General features: G+C 39.7%; 1 protein-coding gene across 2 annotated transcripts; it reads left to right on the top strand.

Annotated features, from left to right (window-relative positions):
• Window positions 1-9,673: 9,673 nt before the first annotated feature.
• Window positions 9,674-22,237, top strand: LOC148801401 (wall-associated receptor kinase 2-like). 2 transcript variants are annotated; one of them, XM_088899825.1, is made up of 3 exons: window positions 9,675-10,959; window positions 11,041-11,229; window positions 20,873-22,237. In XM_088899825.1, the coding sequence occupies exons 1-3, from the start codon at window positions 9,909-9,911 to the stop codon at window positions 22,078-22,080; spliced, it is 2,448 nt and encodes an 815-aa protein (XP_088755951.1). In that variant the 5' UTR covers window positions 9,675-9,908; the 3' UTR covers window positions 22,081-22,237. The 2 variants fall into 2 exon arrangements, with proteins under 2 accessions (XP_088755952.1, XP_088755951.1); XM_088899826.1 differs by lacking the exon at window positions 11,041-11,229 and having other exon boundaries at window positions 9,674-10,959.
• The last annotated feature ends 663 nt before the right edge of the window (window positions 22,238-22,900 follow it).

Below are 22,900 nucleotides of genomic sequence, written 5' to 3'. Positions count from 1 at the left end.
GGTCTTATCCTCATCCCACCTGGATCGGATGGACACGATAAGCCTTATCGGCTATAGCACAAAGTCTACCTCCTAGTGCGGAACAAACTCCTAACAGCACATGCCAAGGATCTTGGAGGTGTTCCATGAGACCTATGACAACTCACCTATATAAAGACACCTACCTCAACGACATAAGGTACGTGTGATTATTTGCTCACTAGCTCATTATCATACAAGCTTTCAATTAGCACTACAGAATACTAACTTAAGCATCGGAGCTCCCACATTGGGTAAACCACCCTAGGTCCTCTGAGCATTCCTTTCTGGCAATTTGGCCAACCAACAAAGCATACCGACATCCGAGCTGCCCTCCAGCTAGGAGCTTCCAGATCACACACCATCAAGAACCAAGAGAGCACTTAATGTTGATGCTTGTTAGCCACTACGCTACCCCAGTTTTTGCGTTAATAAGTAATATAACATAACTTCTATTACTTATTGTATAAATTAATAAATGCAATCCAAATAAATAATGCATATTTATGTAACTCCAACTAAAAATTAAAAAAAAAACAATAATATTTAAAATCACTATTTTATAAAATAACAGAATAAATAATATATCAAATCCATGTTTATATCAAAAGATTATTTGGATCTCAAGAAATTTATACAAATATAATATTAATAATAGAATAATTATTTTAGTAATTAAAATAACAAGGTATTTATATTTTATAATTTTAAAAAATAAAAAATGTTTACAAAATATTGAAAAAAATAATATTAAATTGAATCTATCAAATCTACTAATCTACATTCATATCAAAAAACGATTTTTAACTTTAGAAATTATTGAAATAAAATATTAATAATGGAATAATCATTTTAGTAATTAAAAATTATAAATTTGTATATGATATGTATTTTATAAATTTTAATAGATTTGATACAAATAATATTCAAAATTAGTATTTTATAAAATAATGGAATAAATAATATATCAAATCCACATTTATATGAAAATATTATTTGAATCTCAAGAAATTTATACAAATAAGCTATTAATAATAGATTAATTATTTTAGTACTTAAAATTTATAAATGTAGAGATGATATGTATTAAACATTTTTATATGTTTTTGAAAATTATTAATTAATATTTTAGTTTACATTAAATAACAAGGTATTTATTATTTACAAAAAAACTTGTTTACAAAATATTCAATAATATAATATTAAATTGAATCTATCAAATCTATTAGTCAACATTTATACCAAAAAATGATTTTAATTTTATAAAATTATAGAAATAGAAATATAATAATGGAATAATAATTTTTGTAGTTAAAAATTATGAATTTGCATGCATATGATTGTATCTTAGAAATTTTAATACTTTTGATATATTTTAAGTTGAGATTATATATTTTATAAATTAGTAATTGATATTTTAATTTGCATATAGAATTTAATATTTGGTTGACTTCTTCGTTAATGTAAAAAGTAAAAACAGTAAAATAAAAACTGATTGATATAATAATTAAAATATAATGGAAAATATGTTTTGCATTTTGGACTCTTGATTCATACATTGTTAATAAAATTGTATGATATCTATTCATCCTATTATATTAATTGTGATATATGTTTTCATATACACCATTAAAATATATATTTCCTATATATTTATACATTATTTGTGGTTACCTTACCTAAAATTTAATATTATTAATGTATTATGAATTTTTTATGTATTTCCCTAACGTATCCAAGTGTTTCCATATTTTTCGTTTGTATTCATATGTTTCCAAAGCGTATTCGTATTCAAGTTGTCTGATACAATACTCAATACCGATACTTTATTCTTTCTAAATAAATCAAATTGAAAGATCCATATTTTAATTCAATTATAAATAATCAAATTTGAATCACCCTTTGTGGAATCAAATTCGGGAAATCACCCTTGATGGAATCAAATTCAAGCAACCAGATACCATTTGCATCCAATCAGCCCTATCGTACATGGTCGATGATAAACTAATTTTGACCCGATGGCTCATTTTGCATTGGAGTAATTTGCTTGTTTAAGTCCACAATAAAAAAAGAAAAATTATGGACCATGTTTTGTGAAGAATCTGAAAAAGGGCAAAGAAAATAAATGAAAAGCAGGATGGACTGAAACGCATGCATAGAAAAGTCCAACAAGAGTAAAATCAAAATGGGAATAGAAGTAAAAGTTTGAGAAGTTGAACCCCACTTTCTTCTTGCTTTAAAGGTTTTCGGATTGCGAGTTTCTCCTTTATAATCCAGATTTGCTCATTAGTGGACACATTTCACATCAACCTTACAGCGCTTTCAGCCATGAATCGAGAACATCTCCTTTCTCGTAGGAGGTGACCCGACAAAGGGGAACCACATGGGAAGACCCGGAAAGCTCCGAGTCCTGGTCATGGTGGACTTGACTCGATAGTGGATAGTAAAGTAGTAGTGGCCCACCAGATCATTCGTTCATACTATATAGAGACATATTCTTAGTGAAATCTATAGAGTTGTGGGTAATGGAGATAGACCTGATTACCTGATAGCTAACCCTGAACCCGCCGAACTCGGGTTGGCTAATTCCAATTTTGTCTCACATCTGGGCTGGATACCTTTCCGCCACCAAATTTGAATCTGGGTCACGGATTTAGATGGGTACATTTACCATCCTATTAAGTTATATTTGATTTGAAGGAAAAGATAGAGAAAGGAAGGGAAAGACAGGAAAACCAATTCCCTACATTTTCCTTCATACCAAACATAGCCTAAAAGTGTTGCCCTTGGTCCTAATTCTGAGTTTTCTCCTGACAGATTGGGTTTTTCTCACATCTGGGCTGGATACCTTTCCGCCACCAAATTTGAATCTGGGTCACGGATTTAGATGGGTACATTTACCATCCTATTAAGTTATATTTGATTTGAAGGAAAAGATAGAGAAAGGAAGGGAAAGACAGGAAAACCAATTCCCTACATTTTCCTTCATACCAAACATAGCCTAAAAGTGTTGCCCTTGGTCCTAATTCTGAGTTTTCTCCTGACAGATTGGGTTTTTTCTTTTTTTGTCACGAACTGATTATGCATTTAATAATGTATAGAGGTCTTCCGATTTTCTTCTAATTTTTGTTAAATTTCATCTCAAAAATTTCATAAATAGTATGTAAAATAATTTTAGTTAAAAAATACTTTAATATATAAACAAGTCTATTGTTTACTGTCTTTTTATTAAAGTTATATTACTGAAAAATGAAATTTTAATCCTTCTTTATGAATAGCACAACACTGCACTAATAACCCCCTCTCAAAGTCAATGGTTGTAGGAATTAAGTTCGATTTCTGCTGGAATAAATCAGCTAATATACCAATTGGGCCAATCTTTGGGCTTTGGCAAGTTTCAAACTGTTATGTTACAGGTAAATGTAGATGTCAATTATAATCGGGTCTCATCGGGCCAGACCCTATTAGCCCAATTTAATAAGGTTATGGGTCTGAATCTAGTTTGGGACTGGATCACACTGTCCAGGACCAGAACCGACCCATTCACATCTCTAATTGGATCTGAATTCCCAATTCCCTACAAACCAACTACACAATAGTGTCGAGAACATGCATGAGGGCGGGGCTCAGCTGAAAAGCAATAAGGATGGGTTGAGCTGAATATTTCACCTTTCTTTACCAACTTTAACATTTGGCCCACCAAGCCCAACATCTGCAATTGGTTTAAGCCAAGTCTTTGTCTGATTCTGAGAAGCGAGAAGTCATCCACCGATACCCATCTGAGGGCTGTGAGAATTGGAGCTCACCAAGCCCATAATAAACGATTACAGTGAGAGTGATGGCCACAACGACGAAATTATGGATTACGTGGTGATAAAGGAAATCGCCATGATTTCTCATTCAGTCACTGTTCAAACAACATTTTAGCATCCTTTCTTATCCACACAAAGAAAGAAAAATATTTGTTTAAGGAAGATGTCACTTTTAACAAGCTTCAACTTGTCTCAGTAACCACTCTTTTGGACTAACTTTTTACTACTTTATGGAAAAGAGGGGGACTAACTTTTTTCAACATATTTGTCACATCACCCACTATAAGACAAAGATGTATATAACCAATCAAGAGATCACGTATAGATTACAGGCATGTTCACTGTGGATTGATTACGTAGCCCGTTTTACTTTTACAAGCCCAAGCCTTTCGCTTTTGTTTGTAGCGTATCCCGACCCAACCAAGAAACGCTTGTTCTGTGCCCTGTTTTTCCGAAAAGATGTAAAATTTCAAACGCATGTGATGTGTTGTTTGGACGACCGTGCCACACACGGTAAGAAAGAACCCTAAAATGAACAGTTGCATCATCCATACCTTCAGTCATCAAAACTGTCTTCTTAACTGAACACTTTAGACTGGCTAGATTCTTTATTCACGTGTCACGTATGACTATTAGGAGAATTTCAAAAATAAAAATAAAAAAAAAGCATTAAAGCATTCTGATGAACGGGCAAGACCTTTTTCTCCATTAAAATTTGTATGTCCCTTACTTCCAACCTAACCTATCAATACTACGTAAATGATAGCCTTAATCATCCAATTATTGAGTTTTTTCAATTCAGGCGCTGTTAGGCATTCTAAAAATCTTTGTGGAGAATTCTGTGTCTTCATTATGCAAGATACACTCGTATATATACAATTTAGGAGATTAAGTTGTAGTACGAAATTACAACTAGCCAAAGACTCTAGGGAACTACAATTAGTTAAAGATACATCTATGAAGATAAGATAAGGATTTTCCAATACTCCCTCCCAAATTGGCAAATTTTTCTTTTCCAAGAGCCTTCATCAAGATATCAGCCAACTGCTCTGTAGTTTGAACATGACAAGTAACAATGTTCCCATGCCGTAGCTCATCACGAACAAAATGATAGTTGACTTCAATATGCTTTGTTCTTTCGTGAAACACTGGATTTGCGGTTATATGTAGAGCTGCCTGATTATCGCAATATAATCGCACAGGTTCATCATGCACCACTCCAAAGGACAAAATGAGTTTCTTCATCCACTTCAACTCACAGCTTGTCGTAGCCATTGAACGATATTCTGCTTCTGCGAGAAGCGTGACACAATATGTTGTTTTTTCATTTTCCAAGAAACCGGTGACTGCCCCAGCAGAACAAAATTGCCAGTCAACGAACATCATGTCATCGGGCAGCTTGCCCAATCAGAGTTGCAATAAGCATACAGACGTAGATTGCTATCGGAACGTAACAATATACCTTGTCCAGGATATCCCTTCATATATCGCACTACTCATAGAGCTACCTCGCAATGTTCTTGCCGTGGACTCTACATGAACTAAGGTAGGATATGAACACAATAACACAGTTCAGGTCGTGTGATGGTTAAGTATATCAACCGCCCCACTAGTCGCCAATACTGATTGGGATTTTCCATTAGAACGCCCTTTTCCAGCGCAAGATGTTGATGGTTTGGCTCCCAACAGTCCACATTTTGAGATGATGTCCAGGGCATACTTCCGTTGAGACAAAAATATTCCCTCAGGGCCACGAGCTACTTCAATACCTAGGAGGTACTTGAATGGACCCATATCTTTCATATGGAAGCATCGGTTGAGATACTCTTTAAATTTCGCAATGGCTACAGTATCATTTCCCCCAACAATCAAGTCATCAATATATATCAGCATGTGCATACGAACATTGTGTTTGAAATAAGTGAACAAAGAGTAGTCAGGATATGATTGAACAAACCTGAATTGTATCAAGGCCACTGTCAATTTTGAGAACTAACATCTGAGAGCTTGACGTAATCCATAGAGAGATTTCTTCAATTTGCACACTTTTGTTCGATCCTTAGCTGTGAAACCTAGCGGCAACTGCATGTATACCTCGTCATTCAAATCCCCATGTAAGAATGCATTATGTACATCCATCTGATGCAACTCCTAGTTCCTAGCGGCTGCCACGGCTAAGAAGGTTCGGACTGTTGTCATTTTGGCCGCAAGAGCGAAAGTCTCATTGTAATCTAACCCCTCAACCTGTCTATTCCTGAGAATAACTAGGCGTGCCTTATGCCTTTCAACCATCCCATCTGAATTATATTTGATCTTATAAACCCATTTACTCCTTATTGCCTTTTTCCCGGGAGGTAGAGTTTCCAATGTCCAAGTACCATTATCCTTCAGAGCCTGGATTTCTTTTCTCATTAGCTTTTCTCCATTTCTCACTTTTCATTGCCTCAGAAAAGCTGGTGGGCTCGGCTCCTGCAGTGACTGCAGCTAAGAAAGCTTGATGTCTAGTAGAGAAGTTAGTACATGTCACATAATTTTCTATGGGATAGGGAGTCGTACTTGAAGACTTTGATTCAGAGTGGGCTTGACTGTGAATGGGGTCTTTCAAACACCGAGCAGTGTAGGTTACGTAGGAATTTAACAGAATAGACGGCATGCGATGTCGATGTCCCCTACTAAGTTGCTCTTCTGGTGTTGTTCGTGGTGCTGGATTCACACTAATTCCGTCCTCACTGCCATTGATTTCTACTTCCTGCACACTCTCTCCATCTCCTTGCTCCTCCTCTCTACCATCATCATTATTTTCAAGGCTCCCCCTACCACAAATATCGGCTGTATCACTCCCCCTATCTTTATTTCCTCTATTGCTATGAAAAACATCATCATTAACCACGATATCAACTGGTGCAATGGCTGGGCCAGGGTTGTCTTCTAGAGTTGCTTTTAGATTAGCGGAATATGGAAATACATTCTCATGGAAGACTACATCACGAGAGATAAAATATTCACCTCTTTCAACATCATATACGCGCCAACCTTTCTTTCCATAGGGATAACCTACAAAAACACACTTCCTACTCTTTTCTCCAAACTTATCCTTGTCTCGAGGACTCCAATCAGCATAGCAGAGATAGCCAAATACTCTCATTTGATCGTATTGAGGTGGCGTCCCGAACAGTACCTCATACGGAGTCTTCCCGCCAAGTACAGAAGGTTTCCTGTTTATCAAGTATCCGGTGGTTAAGACACACTCCCCCCAAAAACCAATGGGCAAGCCTGCTTAAAATCTCAATGCTCTCGCAACATTCAAGATATGCCTGTGTTTTCTCTCCACCTGACCGTTTTGTTGCGGTGTCCCAACACACGAAGTTTGATGCAGAATGCCATGAGTCTCAAAGTATAATTTCAAGCTTTTAAATTATGTTTCATTATCACTTCGAACAATCCTGACTTGCTTATAAAACTGACGTTCTGCCATGGCACAAAATTTCTCAATAATATGTGCTACTTCACTTTTCTCCAGTAACAAGTAAACCCACACAGCACGAGAATAATCATCAACAATGGTTATAAAGTAAACTACACCACAAGAGGCAGGTACTTTATAGGCGCCCCATGTATCACATTGAATTAGAGAAAAACAATCATCAGCTTTATTTTTACTTTCAGGAAAAATTTCCCGTGTTTGTTTTGCTCTGTAACAAACATCACATGGCTTATCTCCTTCAGTTCTACTATTTAATTTATCTACTTTAGGAAGAAAAGATAATATTTGTTTAGACGGATGCCCTAATCTACAATGCCATAACTCCCATTCATCCATACCTCTTGTTCTATTCGCCTGAACCGGTGCTACTCCTCTAAAATGATAGACCCCATCACACTGCTCACCCGCTCCAATCAGAATCCTTGAGGTTTGGTCCTGTATCATACACAGCTTGTCAGTAAAAGTGACAGTGCAATTTATCTCTTGCAATAATTTTTCTACGGAAATAAGGGTGCAGTTCATTCTTTGTACAAAAAGCACATGATGTAAATAAATATTTCCACCCAAATGTAAAGTCCCTTCCTTCACTGCAGTGGTTTGCTTCCCATTGGGAAGTCCCACCGGACACGGTGTAATATTCCGTACATCCATCAATAAATCAATTTCTCTAGTCATATGGTGCGATGCCCCGGAATCAATTATCCAATTAGTAGAATTTTTCTTACCAGAAAGTCTTCCCATTCCACCAGATTTGTGAGAGTTCAGAACATTAAGAAGTGTTGTCCATTGTTCTCCACTCAACCCAGGGAATCCGCTACGATCATGATCATTTGTGGTTCCAGCCTTCTGTCCTCTAGTCTCACTCGCCGCAGCCTAGGCAGCGTTTGCTCTTGTATTGTTCCCTCGTCCACGTCCGCTGGCACCCATGCTCGAAACACCTCGCCCACGACCTACTCACTTCCCGGATGACATACCGCGGGGTCTGTCTCCCCACCATTCCGACTTACTTGAGCTCTCATCGTTCCAGTCGTTATTGGCAACCATGGTACCGATTAGTAAGAAATAGTAAGAAACACAGTAGTCTTTGATTATCCTCTTAATCGTCGACTGGCAGGAACGAACTTAGAGCTTCGGCTCCTGATACTGTTGTGCACTGTTCCGAAAGGGAATTCGGTATTGCCGTTGTTGAGAGAGTGAACAGTCTGGGTTCACTCGAACAGTAAAGCCTATACTCGAGAGAGATCCGAACCAACACAGCGATTTTCGCCGCGACTCAATTCGTGAGCTCTGCAGAAACGATGTCTCCCGAGGATAACGACAAGCAGCGTTGTTCGCCTAGCATCATAGCCCGGCTTATGGGCCTCGAAGCGCTGCCCAACTCCGAGCGCGAGCCTCTCAAGAAATCAGACCAGCCTGAGTTACGGAGATCTGCTTCGGAACCCAAAGTATCAAGAGATCTGCTTCAGCATCGTTTCATCGACGGGAACAACTCCATCTGAAGCAGCAGTTACAGACCAGCTTCGGAGTTAACGTCACCAGCAATGTGATTAGAGACAATGCGGCTCCGGAAGATAATAAGTCTAACGTCAGGAAACCGGATTCAATTGACTTCTGTGTGAGAGAACCAAAAGCCCGAACCATCGAGACCTTCGATCGGAGGCCTATAGCAGTGTCGTAAGAGTTTCTTTGACACGCAGGATTTCTTTCCGGAACCAAAACACATGGACTCTCTCTACGGAGAGATCGAGAAGCGGTTGAAGATGCGGGAATCGATGAACAAGCAAAGGATCTGGAGACGCTAAAGCAGATTCTAGAAGTTCTACAACTCAAGGGACTTCTGCATTCCAAGAAACCAGCAGAGCAGATCCTACACAGAAATTTCATATATGACCGGAAATTCTACGTGGAGGATCAATCATCCACTGCTACCTGATTGCGCAGGTTCCAGGACGTCGCCGGATGCTACAATGATTGACCGAACTTCGGTAGGAGGAAGGCGCTTTGCTTCTGGTTGAGGAGAAACCCAGATTGTCTAGCATGTCAAACACCGAAGCTGCACAGGAATTCCGTTCGAACACACCAGGCTCTGATACCATGTAAAAATCTTTGTGGAGAATTCTATGTTTTCATTATGCAAGATACACTCGTACATAGAAGATTCGGTTGTAGTAGAAAACTACAACTAGCCAAAGATCGTAGGAAACTACAACTAGCTAAAGATACATGTATGAAGATAAGGATTTTCCAATAGGCATCGATGCATCACGCAGGTGCTATATCAGAAAAAGCGGTGTTCGAAAAAACAGCTTTTTCAATTCAAGTGCCACTCAAATGCTTTTATTTTTTATTTTGGTGGATTGGGGGAGCCTCTTGATCCTTTTTGGATCACAATAACTCTTTCCAAAATCTCCGCTACAATCAGCTACATCTTACCAATTGAGCCTGTTGGGACTTTTTTATTAAACCGGGTCAAGATCAAGTCTTCGTCCTTATTATTCGTTTATTAATTTCCTTACCCCAGCCAAACTCTCTTCTAGCTAATAACATGTGGAATTTGATTGGTTTAGTAGGAAAGTACAACCCGGACGTCACACATGTTTGGTCAAATCCAAGTGATTTATACAGAACGCAGAAGACGGCCTGTGTTATCTTGGCTTTGCACTTTGCTAGGACACTGGACATCCTCACCCACCATCGCGACTCTTCTCGTTCTCGGTATGTTGTTTGTCTTTGTTCAGCCGAAACAACACCAGACTGTCGTCTTCTTTGCATCGTTGGTATCGTCTCTCCTCTTATTAGGGTCAGGAGATGCAGTAGCAGCAGCACTGGTAAAGCCTGGTTGCGAAGATAGATGTGGGAACGTGAGCATTCCCTACCCATTTGGCATGGGGAGTGGTTGTTTCATGGACGAGCCGTTCGAGATCATATGCAACAGCTCTGCTTTTAACCCCCCGAGACCCTTCCTGGCAGCTCACACTTCCAAAGAGGTTATTGAAGTGTCACTGGAACAACACTATGTGCGTATCTTTCGTACTTTTGTAACTCAAAACTGTTACGATAGTCATTCTGGGCAGGGCTCCATTTATTCCTCACATAGTAGCAACTATACGCCTTTTACCTTCTCCGCCACTCTCAATAAGTTCATTGCCATCGGCTGTGATATCCTTGCCTACATCTCTGCCGATGATGGTGAGAACTACACGGCCGTATGTGTCTCTCTTTGCCCAACCACCATTCCTGTTGTCAACTCTTCCTCTTCTTCCTGTTCTGGCTTGGGTTGCTGTCGGACTTCTATCCCCAAGGGAATCTATTTTTACAACTTGTATATCCATAGCATCAACACCAATGAGAGGACTTGGTCCGAAAACTGCAGCGTAGCTTTCCTGGCAGCCCAAGATTTCTCTGATTTCAACAAATTCCTTTCCATCAATAATAAAGAGCTCCACAATCAAAAATATCCAGTGGTTCTGGACTGGGGGGTAGGGAACGGCACATGTGAAGAATCTCGAAAAAGTAAAAACTCTTCCACTTATGCATGTGGTGATGCCAATACTTACTGTATTGACTCCGATAGTGGCTCAGGGTACAACTGCTATTGCTCTCAGGGCTTTCATGGAAACCCCTACTTGCCTTCTGGATGTCAAGGTACTCGTCAACTTCTTCTTCTTCTTCTTCTATATCCTTATATATATATATATGGTTCTGGCTTTCTGTGATTGAAAACAGATATTGACGAGTGTAAAGACCCAAACATCAAAAGGAACTGCCATTCGGCAGCTACTTGCATTAACACAGAAGGAAGCTATTATTGTGCTTGCCCAAGTGGTTACCATGGAGACGGAATCAAACTAGGAAAAGGTTGCTTACCAGTACCAGACAAACGAAGTCTTCCCTTGGCCGTGGTGGTTCCTCTAGGTAAATTATATAAAATTACAAATTAGTGTACGATTCGTGCATGATTCTTCCAACATTAATTAATGACCTCTGTCAAGTAATCCTATAAATATTGACCAAATCCAACTCGGATGGTGGTGCTCTCATCTAAATCCAATTCCTTTACATCCCTAAATCCAACTCATCCAAGGTAGACATTGGTTACATACTGTCATACTGATGGTCGCTCAACTGGTGAGATTTCCGGATGTTTGTAGCGCAGTAGCGGAGATAGGGGATCAAATTCCACGGTCAAGAGGATTTGGGGGGTTAAGGAGACGTGGATGGGCTACTATCAAGTGCTCATTTAACATACTTACTTTGACGTGCCTACTATATTCGGTCCCCACTCTGTAACCCTCAAGAACAAAGACCCCTTTATACTATACTACAAAGCTGCAACTTGGGCCGGTTAGCCCGAACCCGATCCTAACTTAATTCGAAAAAGTCGGATTGGGTTGGGTCGGGTTGATGCTCGGGTTAGGGTTGAAATTTATGAACCTAACTTTATTTCGGGTTGAGTTAAGGTTAATCCCTCAAGCAACCCAATCCAACTTGAACCCGATTTTATACTACATGTCATATATAAATATATTATATATATGATATATGATATATTGATTTGTTTATATGCATGATAATTGTATAGCCCCCACCACATACTATCATTTATTTCTTTTAAGATAATCATTTCACTTAATCCTAGTTAGAAGTACTAAAACCTTAATAACATATTTTATGTTTTTGAATATTTTATGCTTTATCTCCTCTATGTTGTTTATCACTCACTCATACCTTACTACCCATAAAAGATCTATTATAAGTCATAACTCATAAAACTATAGTCATTTTAAACACTTTTTTTTTCTGAATTTTGTACTTAAAGAACCAATTAAAACATCAATAAACAAATACTAATAACACATAGGATCAATATATGCAGTGAAAGTTGAGTTAAGATATGAGATTAAGAAGTTCTACAAGATTATAAGGGATGGGAAGAAGGTTGGGTTGGGCCCAACCTGAGCCCAATCCAACCCGAAGTTGACTTTGGGTTGGGTTAGGGTTGAAGGAATTTAGTTAGGGTTGGGTAGGTTGGGTTGGGTTAGGGTTAGGGTTAGGATTAGGGGTTTAGAACTTAGGGCTGGGCTAGGGTTGGCCTCAACGCGACCAAACCCGGCCCGACTTGCAGCCCTAGTTAGTGACAATTATCCCATAAACCCATAAGCTTCTATTTTCGATAAAGATCCTATGAACTTTCACTTTGTGACAAATACCCCGCTAACCATTAAGTCAAATAACGGAGTGCATTAAATTATCAAAAGCCCACCTAAACTTATTTTCTTTTTCACACCCTTATCTATTAAATCCTCATTGACCAAAACTACTTTCATTTTCTCCAAACAATCCATTTAAAATAAAATGAATCATTTTTCTACCTTTGAAAAAATGTTTTTTTTTTTTTTAATTCTTCATTCATGAATGCCTCTCTTCATCTTAAAATATAAAAATTATTCACTCCTTTCTCCAATAAATCAAGAAAAACCAAACGAAGCCATAAATTTATATCTATCAAGAAAAAAATCTTACCATTTTATTTGTATATTGATCCATCCAGAAATCTATAAAGATCTATTAGAGCAACCAAGATGGCTTCAATATTATATTTAGAAAGCTAATCAAATCATAAATCATTCAAATAAATGAGAAAATGCTAGTTTGGATATTTAATAAATTTTAAACAGCTGAATAAGAATTTTTTTATTTCTTTTTTAAGTTAGCTGACAGAACTCTAACCAAGGGGGCCTTTCTCGCAAAGTGAAAGTTTAGGGTGGTGTCGGAAATGAAAGTTCAGGGGGTATTTATCACTGGCCCCATAGTACAAGGGGGCCTTTGTAATTTACCAAAAATGTAGACATTGGGTTAACACAAGTTGCTTTAATTTTATTTACCATTCACTTTTGTTAAGACACTGTCATAATCATGGCCATAGATGTATTGCAGTAAATGTGGTTTGTACCAATGTCAATTGATTTTCTAATTGTGGATTCCAAAAAATAAATTTAAACCATGTTTGAAAAGTGAACCATAAACGTGTTCCCAAATTTTTGGTTTAGACATCTGGTTGGTACTTGCCTTGCCTTGGTTTTGGTTGTTAAATTTAATTTTATATTATCAATTTATATCTTATTTGCACATGTACATAACAATAACACATATTCGTTTTATTAATTTAATATAATGTTCAATATATCATATAATATTTATACTATAAACTTGTTTTTGATTTAAAACTATTCTTTTGAACACCTTAACTTTTGCTTTTTCAAAATAGAAGGTACACCATGCTTCTGTTTTTTTTTTTTTGCTAATGTAACAATTTCGAAAATAAATAAATATAAAAGCATTCTTATTGTCGTAGAAGACCCCCTTATTATGAAACAAATAAGGTATGTAGCTTCGTGTAGATATAAGCATATATAGATAGCCTTTGATCAAGTTAAAATTGTTGGTGCATATTTTAACATATATACAGGACTACATCTGTATATGTGTGTTTTGCACTTCTTATTTTGAAATCCAAAAGATAAGATTCTATTTGAATCTGAATACTATCCTATTACATTTGTACGTAGTTTTGCAACCTTGCTGCAGGGGTGTAAATCAGGTAGGTTGGGCCAGGTTTAGGCACAAACTAGGCCCAACCTTAGGAATAGAGCCTGAGGTTAAGTCCATTAGTTTGTATGTACACGTGTGTGTATTGTGTTTATCATGGTAATTATTGTGACTCCGGATCTCCTGTTCATACAATCTCTGCCCATGTCTATCCACATAACATCGCAGTCACACATGGAGAACATCTCATCCTCCTACATAGTATCATGCAGGGGAGATATTCCTAATTCACGGGAATAATGTGTTGTGGATAAACGTGAGCAGAGTTCTCATAAACAGGAGATCCGGAGTCAATTATTATTGCCTGAGCACCACACATTTGAAACACAACTAGTCCATGCTACCTCAACTTTCTTAATGGGCTTGTATCTGTGTTGGAAGCCTAGGTCGTAAAGATTAGATTGTGGTCACTTCATATCGCTGAGAGGTACTTAATCAAGGTTTTAGGAAATAGAGCAAAACAATCCGATTGAACAAGGATACGATCCAACCTCTCTCTTACAAAAAAGTGAGCTAACCTTCTTTTGGTCCATGTGTAGGCTGGACCCTAGAAGCCCATTTCAATGAGTAAATGTTCGTTAATTCGGTTGGTGAATTCTCTGGTTTGGTTGCATATAACCAAGAGACCACCCTCTTTTTCCTGATTGTTGAATATAGCATTCAGGTCTCTAATTAAATAGTAACCATGGAAATATAGAGTTTGTATGATATTGTCGAATTGCCTCCCAGAGACTATGTTTTTCTTTTCGTCTGGGAACCCATAAGCACTTAAAATTTCCCATTAACCTCTATCAAGTTGATCAGTAGCTCTTACTATTATCAAGTTTGTTCCAACTGTCAAAACTTGAAGGTTAAGGTTCTATTCCCACATTAGCCAAAGACCACCCAACAAGCCTGCTACCTCCACACAATAATAATGGTTCCAGCCTAAGAAAGATAAAATCTGCCTTGCTTTGTGCACGAGAGGAGCTTAGATATATAGGTGTTGAACAGCCTGGGTGCCCCCCCACCCTCCATCCCTTGGCACTTCCAAGCTAAGATTTTCATGATTGGTGGGTAGGGGCAGAGCCCCCTAATCTATTTAGGTTTTGGCCCTTCTCATAAAAAATTCCTGGCTCTACCCTTGGTGGGGGGCATGCTTAGGATACGCCTCCTCCACCCATGATTTTTGGTCAACATCTTTGAATTGTGACAAGATGAATTGTGACAACATCTTGCCATGACCACATCCTGTAGCTTTTAAAGTTTATCTTTAGGTTCCTCGGGTTCCCTTGCTTCGTTGTCTTGTTTTCTACTACTCCTTTTACAAGGAATGAGAGTTTCTTCAACACTGGTGTCTACTTCCATGGCAAAGGTCATGAGGAGTGATAGAATCTCCCTCGAGTATTGAAATTCATGAGTTAGCATAGGTAATAGTGGGAGAGAAAAGAAACTTACCTGATTTGGCAAGTTCCCATCCGAGGGTATCAGGGAGTGACCTGCTATTTATTAATTGCTCAAAGAATGTGCTTACTACGTACATCGGGACTCGTTCGAGTTTCTTTCGTTGTAATTCTTAGTTTCATTCCATTCCGCAGGAGCATGAATGGTCGTAGATTGAACCTCATTCACATTATCATTCATATCAGGAGATGGAGTCATAACGAACATAGTAGAATTAATAAAGGGGTGGAACCGTACTTGCTTGATTTGGTGTGCTCATGTTTGAGGTCACCGGAGTGGGACTCATCATCCTATTTAGGTTAGATAGAGTGGGGTTCCATTTGCTCTCTTGTGGATCGGGTTGTATCTGCTTATGTCATCAATTCTTTCAACACTAATGTGGAATTACCATTCAACGTCGAAGTTGGGTGCATGTTCGAGGTAGCCATTGTTAGAGAATAAAACCTATTTGTTGAGGATTTGGCCCTCCAATGATATTGTAATACATGGCACCTAAGAACAAATAGGTGATATCTGGAACCACTTTGGAAACAACTTGCCTTAGCTAAGTTGATGGTGTCCCACCTGACGGCCCGGGCGTGGCTTGGCATAGGCGCGACTTGGCACAGGCACGACCTGGCACAGGCACGAGCTGGCACAGGCGCAACCTGGCATAGGCACGACCTAGCACAGGCACGACCTGGCACAGGCGCGACCAGGCACAGGCACGACCTGGCATAGGCACAACCTGGCACAAGTACGAGCTGGCAACCTGACCCAGGCACTGACTTGGCGACTTACAAGACGTGCTCGCCGACGAATTCGGCATGCATATCCTAACACTCCCACGATCATTGGAAGTTGGCCCACGTGCCGAACGATCTGGAGGGTGGTCAACGTGCATGGCGGTTACCTCCAGGAATCTCGGATATGGTGCGTGAAGCCCACGCCAAACAATGCCTATATAAAGGCACCAACCCTAAGAGCAAGAGGGTGAGAGGGCAAGTAAGTAAATTCTAGCTCTCATACTTTGTGATTTTTAGCTCGCAGTCTACTATGAGAGTATTGACTTAAGCATCGGAGCGACCTCGCCGGGTTAGCCACCCCGGGTTCTCTGTCATTTGGTTCCTTGCAGGTCTCTAAAGAGCAAGGAAGCTCGTCAATCTAGCTCGCCACCAAGCAGCTCATCAAGGTAGTTCGTCACCAGGCAGTTCACCACAAGGGAGCTCACCACCAGGCAGTTTGCCACTAGGTAGCTCGCCACCAGACAGCTCGCCACTAGGGAGCTCCACTTCAGCCTCCGAGTCACAGGCCACTTGGGAGCATACGTCACTGACGAGGTACTTAGCCAAAAAATTTGATACATCACGAAAAAATTGATACATGACCAGGAACGGTTACATCATTTGGCGTTGTCTGTGGGAAACGCTACAAAAAGCTAAGTTCTCATCCTCTAAAAGGCTAAGTCCTCACTTTTTAGAAGCTAAAGCTCTCATTTTATAGTTTCCATTTTTTATGAACTCAAAGACTATGCAGGGAGCTAACAAACTAAGCAACTCTACCAACTTTACTTTCAATTCAGATAAAACCTCATCAGTCCTCTTCGTGAGGTCCCTTCTACAAAGATGTGCTTTTCGTGGCTTCCGTGGGAGTTGGCGGCCAACAGACTACATGGGTGCCCTTTCTGGTCGAGCCTTCCAAGGCTCCTGTGTGAGCTGGCGACCAAAGTTAATAGTGCTGACCCCTAAGGTCGAGCTCCTAGTAGCTTCTTGTAGGAGTCGGTGACTGGCATTACGAGGATGATGCAACACAATCATAGCTCTAAGGCGCCCACCCAACGGCCAGCACGCGGCCTGACAGCCTGGCACATGTGCCAACCTGACACGACCTGGCGTGGGCGCCGACCTAGCGGCCTGGCCAAGCGCGAACTGACGAACTGATAAGAGGCTTCCTCGTCACAAGACCCAGTTGCCTCTTCAGCATGGAAAAAGTCAAGGAGAGTGGACTACGAGTCGCTCCCAGAGCCTAAGGGATAAAATATCACATAAGACCCATTCGCCTCTTCGGCATGGGAAAAATCAAATACCAAGGAGAGTGAACTATGAGTCGCTCCCAGAGCCTAAGGACCAAAATACCGAAATAGCGGGGAGCTCCTCACCATATAAGACCCAGTCGCCTCTTTGGCATGGGCAAAATCAAGGAGTGGATTGCGAGTCGCTCCCAGAGCCTAAGGAATTGAATCAACGCTTACGAGCTCATCGAATTATTCATTTCGGGCCAAAAGGAGAAATCTACTCCCTTCACCGAGTTACTTTCGGCTCGGGAGTGGGGGGCAAATGATGAGGGTGGATTTGGCCCTCCAATGATATTGTGACACATGGCACCTAAGAACAACTAGGTGACACCCGGAACCAGTTTGGAAACAACTTGCCTTAGCCAAGTTGATGGTGTCCTACCTGGCCGCCCAGGCGCGGCCTAGCACAGGCACGACTTGGCATAGGCACGAGCTGGCACAGGCGCGACCAGGCACAGGCACGACCTAGCACAGGTGCGACCTGGCACAAGCACGAGCTGGCAACCTGGCCCAGGTACCGACCTGGTGACTTACAAGACGTGCTCGCCGACGAATCCGGCATGCATTTCCTAACACTCCCACGATCCTTGGAAGTTGGCCCATGTGCCGAACAATCTGGAGGGTGGTCAACGTGCATGGCGGTTACCTCTAGGAATCTTAAACCACTTAGACGACCTCGTAGAAATCTCCAATATGGTGCGTGAAGCCCATGCCAAACAATGCCTATATAAAGGCACCAACCCCAAGAGCAAGGGGGCAAGAGGGCAAGTAAGCAAATTCTAGCTCTCATACTTTGTGATTTTTAGCTCGCGGTCTACTATGAGAGAATACTGACTTAAGCATCGGAGTGACCTCGCCGGGTTAGCCACCCCAGGTCCTTTGACATTTGGTTCCTTGCAGGTCTCTAAAGAGCAAGGAAGCTCATCAATCCATCTCACTACCAGGCAGTTCGCCCCTAGGCAGCTCGCCACCAAGCAGCTCATCAAGGTAGTTCGCCACTAGGCAGTTCACCACAGGGAGCTCACCACTAGACAATTCGCCACTAGGTAGCTCGCCACTAGACAGCTCGCCACCAGGGAGCTCCACTTCAGCCTCTGAGTCACAAGCCACTTGGGAGCATATGTCACTGATGAGGTACTTAGCCAAAAAATTTGATACATCACGAAAAAATTGATACGTGATCAGGAACGGTTACATCACTATTCAAGGACCTCACTTAACAACTTGAGCTTTTAGGTTTAATGGTTCTTTGAGATGGTATCAGAGCCACTTTGACCAAGTGGTCTAGTGTTTGATTCTTGTCACCCCCATTATAGTTAATTAAGTTTCAGCACAAGGTATGGATGGGCCTTTGCTGTTCATGCTTCAAGCCCAATGAGCTGGCTTTTGTGTGAAGAGGCATGTTAGAGAATAAAACCTATTCAATAACCTCATTTAACAGCTTAAACTTTTTGGTTCAATGGTTCATTGAGAGCCACATCCTAGTCGAGTGCATTGTCTCGACCAATGTCCATAGGTTGGTTATGAATGGGTTGAACCGAAGCAATACCATTGGGATTAGAGCTTGAATTGTGTCCTCCTACCCCAACGGCTTTTCATGCTGATATTACCTTTGATATTGATACCAATTGGTACCCGGATTCGGGTGCATCAACACACATGACACCATATTTGTGTCATGTCTTCTCTCTTGAGCTCGCTAGCTAATGAGTTCTCCATTAGAGATCTTGGTGACTTGCATTATTTCTTGGGAATAGAGGTATTTTGTTCCTCTCAAGACTTGATTCTTTCTCAGTGCAAGTACATCTATGACTTGTTGAAATGCACCAATCTTGATGGTGCCAAACCAGTCAGTTCTCCTCTTGCACCTTCTTCCTCTCTCTCTCTCCAAGTCCGGTGGCAAGCCTCTGGTAAATCTTACTCCTTATTAGAGCTTAGTTGGTGCCCTACAATATATATATTGCTTTGATGCGACCTGATATATCCTTTGTTGTGAATCGTGTTTGCCAATACATGTAGTGCTCCACTGACAACCATCTTGTTGCAACAAAATGCATTGTTTGATATTTGAAACATACCTTGGATGATGGTTTGTTGTTTAAACCTTGCAAATACATCTCTCTCATTGCCCATACAGAAGCCGATTGGGTTGGGTGCCCAGATGATCGACACTCAGCTGGTGGCTATGCTATTTATCTGGGTCCACACCTTGTTTCTTGGTGTTCTCATAAGCAGCATACCATTGCTCCCTCTAGTATAGAATCCGAGTTCAGGTCCCTTACAAATACTACAGCTGAGTTGATTTGGTTGCAGCCATTCTTAATAGAGCTTGGCTTTTCTCTTAAAGTACTCCCGGTGTTGTTTTGTGACAATGTTGGTGCTACGTACTTGGCTGTGAACCCCATCTATCATGCTCGCACCAAGCTCCTATCCATTGATTACAACTTTGTACGAGAACGTATTGCTAGCAAGTGCTTACATGCCCAACATATAGATCAATTTACTTATGTGTTTACAAAGGCTTTGTCCAACCCACGTTTCTCTTTTCTTCGATCCAAGCTCAATGTGCTATTATCCACCCCGTTGAGCTTGTGAATGTCCAGATCAACAAGAATCCCACTTGGAGTCTACTCTTCGACAAAGATGGAGTTCTAGAGGTTGACTAGAATAGGACTCTGAATAGATAACTTGCCCCTGTAACTAACCATCTCCTATTGTAACTATGATTCTTCATTTATAAATACATTTGCCACAAGTTGGTAGCAAGCTTTTTCCAATTTACAGTCAATTCTTGTCTTAGTGCTTTTTACATTGTTAAGAATTAATGATTTTAGTTATTAAAGAGCCTACTATATATAATATAGAATATACACATATGATACATTGTATATATGTATAATCTAATTAACATATATCCTTACATTTTGCTGTGAAACCTATTAATTCTTTACATAAAAAACCAAAAGATTGACCAATCCAACTGGTTAGATTCAACATTGTTGTATTAGGGATTGGATTGAATTAACCTTGCTTATCCTAATAAAAAGCCCAAACCTTATCTTGGAGATGCAAGTCTTTGGATGGGCCTTAAGTTGGTTCTTGTTCATATCCAACCAAGGAAGTTGTACCCCTGGATATTCAAAGCTTTTGATCTTTCTTTTTTTTTTTAAGAAAAAAAAAGCAAGCCCATTTTCCAGGTCAGGCAAAGTTGTGGGAAGAAACTATCCGTAAATGTAGACTAAGATGAAGTGCCCATTCCACTCTTATGGAAATCATACATTTTTGGGTTGATTAGTACTGGTATAGTTAGCTGAAATTCATTAGAATAAGAATGGAGTGATTGTAAAATAATTCATGTAAATGCAATACCGAAAGGGGAAATAAATATTAATTGCTCTTTGGTTTTGGTGTGTATACTCATATTAGTTACTCTAACTTACCTTTAATTTGCAGGTATTGGAATAGCAATGGTTTTGATAAGCTTGTTTGGTTTTGGACTATGGGGATATGCCACAGTTAAGAAAAGAAAACAAATAAAACTTAAACAGAAGTACTTCAAGAAAAATGGTGGCCTATTATTAGAACGTCAAATCACCTCTTGTGAAGGCAGTGCTAGGGTTGAGAGTACCAAAATCTTTGTTGAAGAAGAACTGGAAAGAGCAACAGATAACTTCAATGAGAATCGAATCCTTGGAAAAGGTGGTTTTGGTACAGTTTATAAAGGGATGCTATCAGATGGAAAGATAGTAGCCATCAAGAAGTCCAAAGAAGTGGACGAAAACCAAGTGAATCAATTCATTAATGAACTTATGATTCTTTCACAGATCAACCATAGAAACATAGTGAAGTTGTTGGGCTGTTGTCTAGAAACAGAAGTTCCTTTGCTTGTATATGAGTTTATATCAAATGGAACCCTTTCCAACCTTCTTCATGATGAAGACTATTTGCCATCGCTTTCTTGGGAAATGCGCTTAAGAATTGCCGTGCAAATTGCAGGAGCACTTGCTTATTTGCATTCTGCAGCTTCCATCCCAATCTTTCATAGGGATATAAAACCCAGTAACATTCTGATGGATGAAAAGTATAATCCTAAAGTATCTGACTTTGGGATATCAAGATCAGTTCCCATTGATAAAACTCACTTGACTACAGCAGTGCAAGGGACCTTCGGGTATTTGGACCCAGAGCACCTTCATTCAGGCCAATTCACAGAAAAGAGTGATGTTTATAGTTTTGGAGTAGTTCTTGTTGAGCTCTTAACTGGGAAAAAGGCGATCGATTCTTCGAGACCTAATGAGGCAAAAAGTCTAACTATGCAGTTTACATCTTTGATGAAAGAGAATCGTTTATTAAACATTTTGGAAACTCAAGTGGTGAAAGAAGCAAAGGAAGATGAGCTTCTGATTGTTGCCAGGGTTGCAAAGAGATGCTTAAAATTAAATGGAAAGAAAAGGCCAACCATGAAAGAAGTTGCAGCAGATCTTGAGAGAATAGTAAGATCTCATGAACCTTCACTCGAAGAGGATATGTGGTTGGAAAAAGGAATTTCATGCCACTACACCAATAATCTGACGGAGATAGACACTACTTATGGAAGTACTATTTCAACAACCAATGGCAAACATGAGGGCGATTCATCTCCATTGCTTTATTTGGTTTAAGCCTTTGATGAAGACTTAAAATGGTAATTAATTTTTCTTCTCAAGGCTTTAATTATCCAATAAATGGAAAGGTTTAGCCCAACTATGATTTCTAATTTGCAATTGAATAATTTGTACTCCTGAATTGCATCTTTGAACACATGTGGATGAAATGGAAATGTGTTTTGTTTAGTTAGTTGTTCAATAACTAAATAATAATTTCAAGAATGCTCTAGAAAAAGAAAAGAAAGGCCAGTTATATATTTAGCATAGAGCTTAGACATGATACTGGAACCAAGCAACCCGCATTATTGGTAGCCAATAAGGTGGGTTTTCATCCAGATTCATAAGGGTTTTGATTGATCAAAGCCTCTCCAATATCATGTCTTTCTGGCACCATAGGTTTTTCTATCTAGATAATTACAGTGGTGATTATCAAATTGTCAATAAAAAAAGGTTCCACTATGATATGGTAAAGATATGATATTTAAAAACAACTGACCAATAAATTGGAATCATAAACGTGATAGCGAATAAGATGTTATCTATCAAAATTCATGGGTTAGGTTTTGTGAAATTTTGAAAGAACCCAGCCCAAAAACCCAAATTTTGATTACGGTACGTGACGTGCACTCCTCTTTTATTCTCAACGTCCATTTCTGCCTGGTACGCGTTCGTCTCTTCACGACCAGAAACAAAACCCAACGGACAGGATTCCGAATCCGATTCTTATTCCTATCCGCCGAAACGTATCGGTTAACATTATTTTGATACTTTCAATCTGCACTGGCCAAATTTTAAGGCCTGGGATCCCGCAGAAAATTACAATGGAACAAAGAAC

The sequence above is a fragment of the Nelumbo nucifera genome, chromosome 3, assembly GCF_055504915.1.
Source record: "Nelumbo nucifera cultivar China Antique chromosome 3, China Antique-T2T, whole genome shotgun sequence".
Classification (NCBI taxonomy): Eukaryota; Viridiplantae; Streptophyta; class Magnoliopsida; order Proteales; family Nelumbonaceae; genus Nelumbo; species Nelumbo nucifera.
Note: the sequence above shows the minus strand (reverse complement) of the source record. Positions and strands in the feature narration are given on the sequence as shown.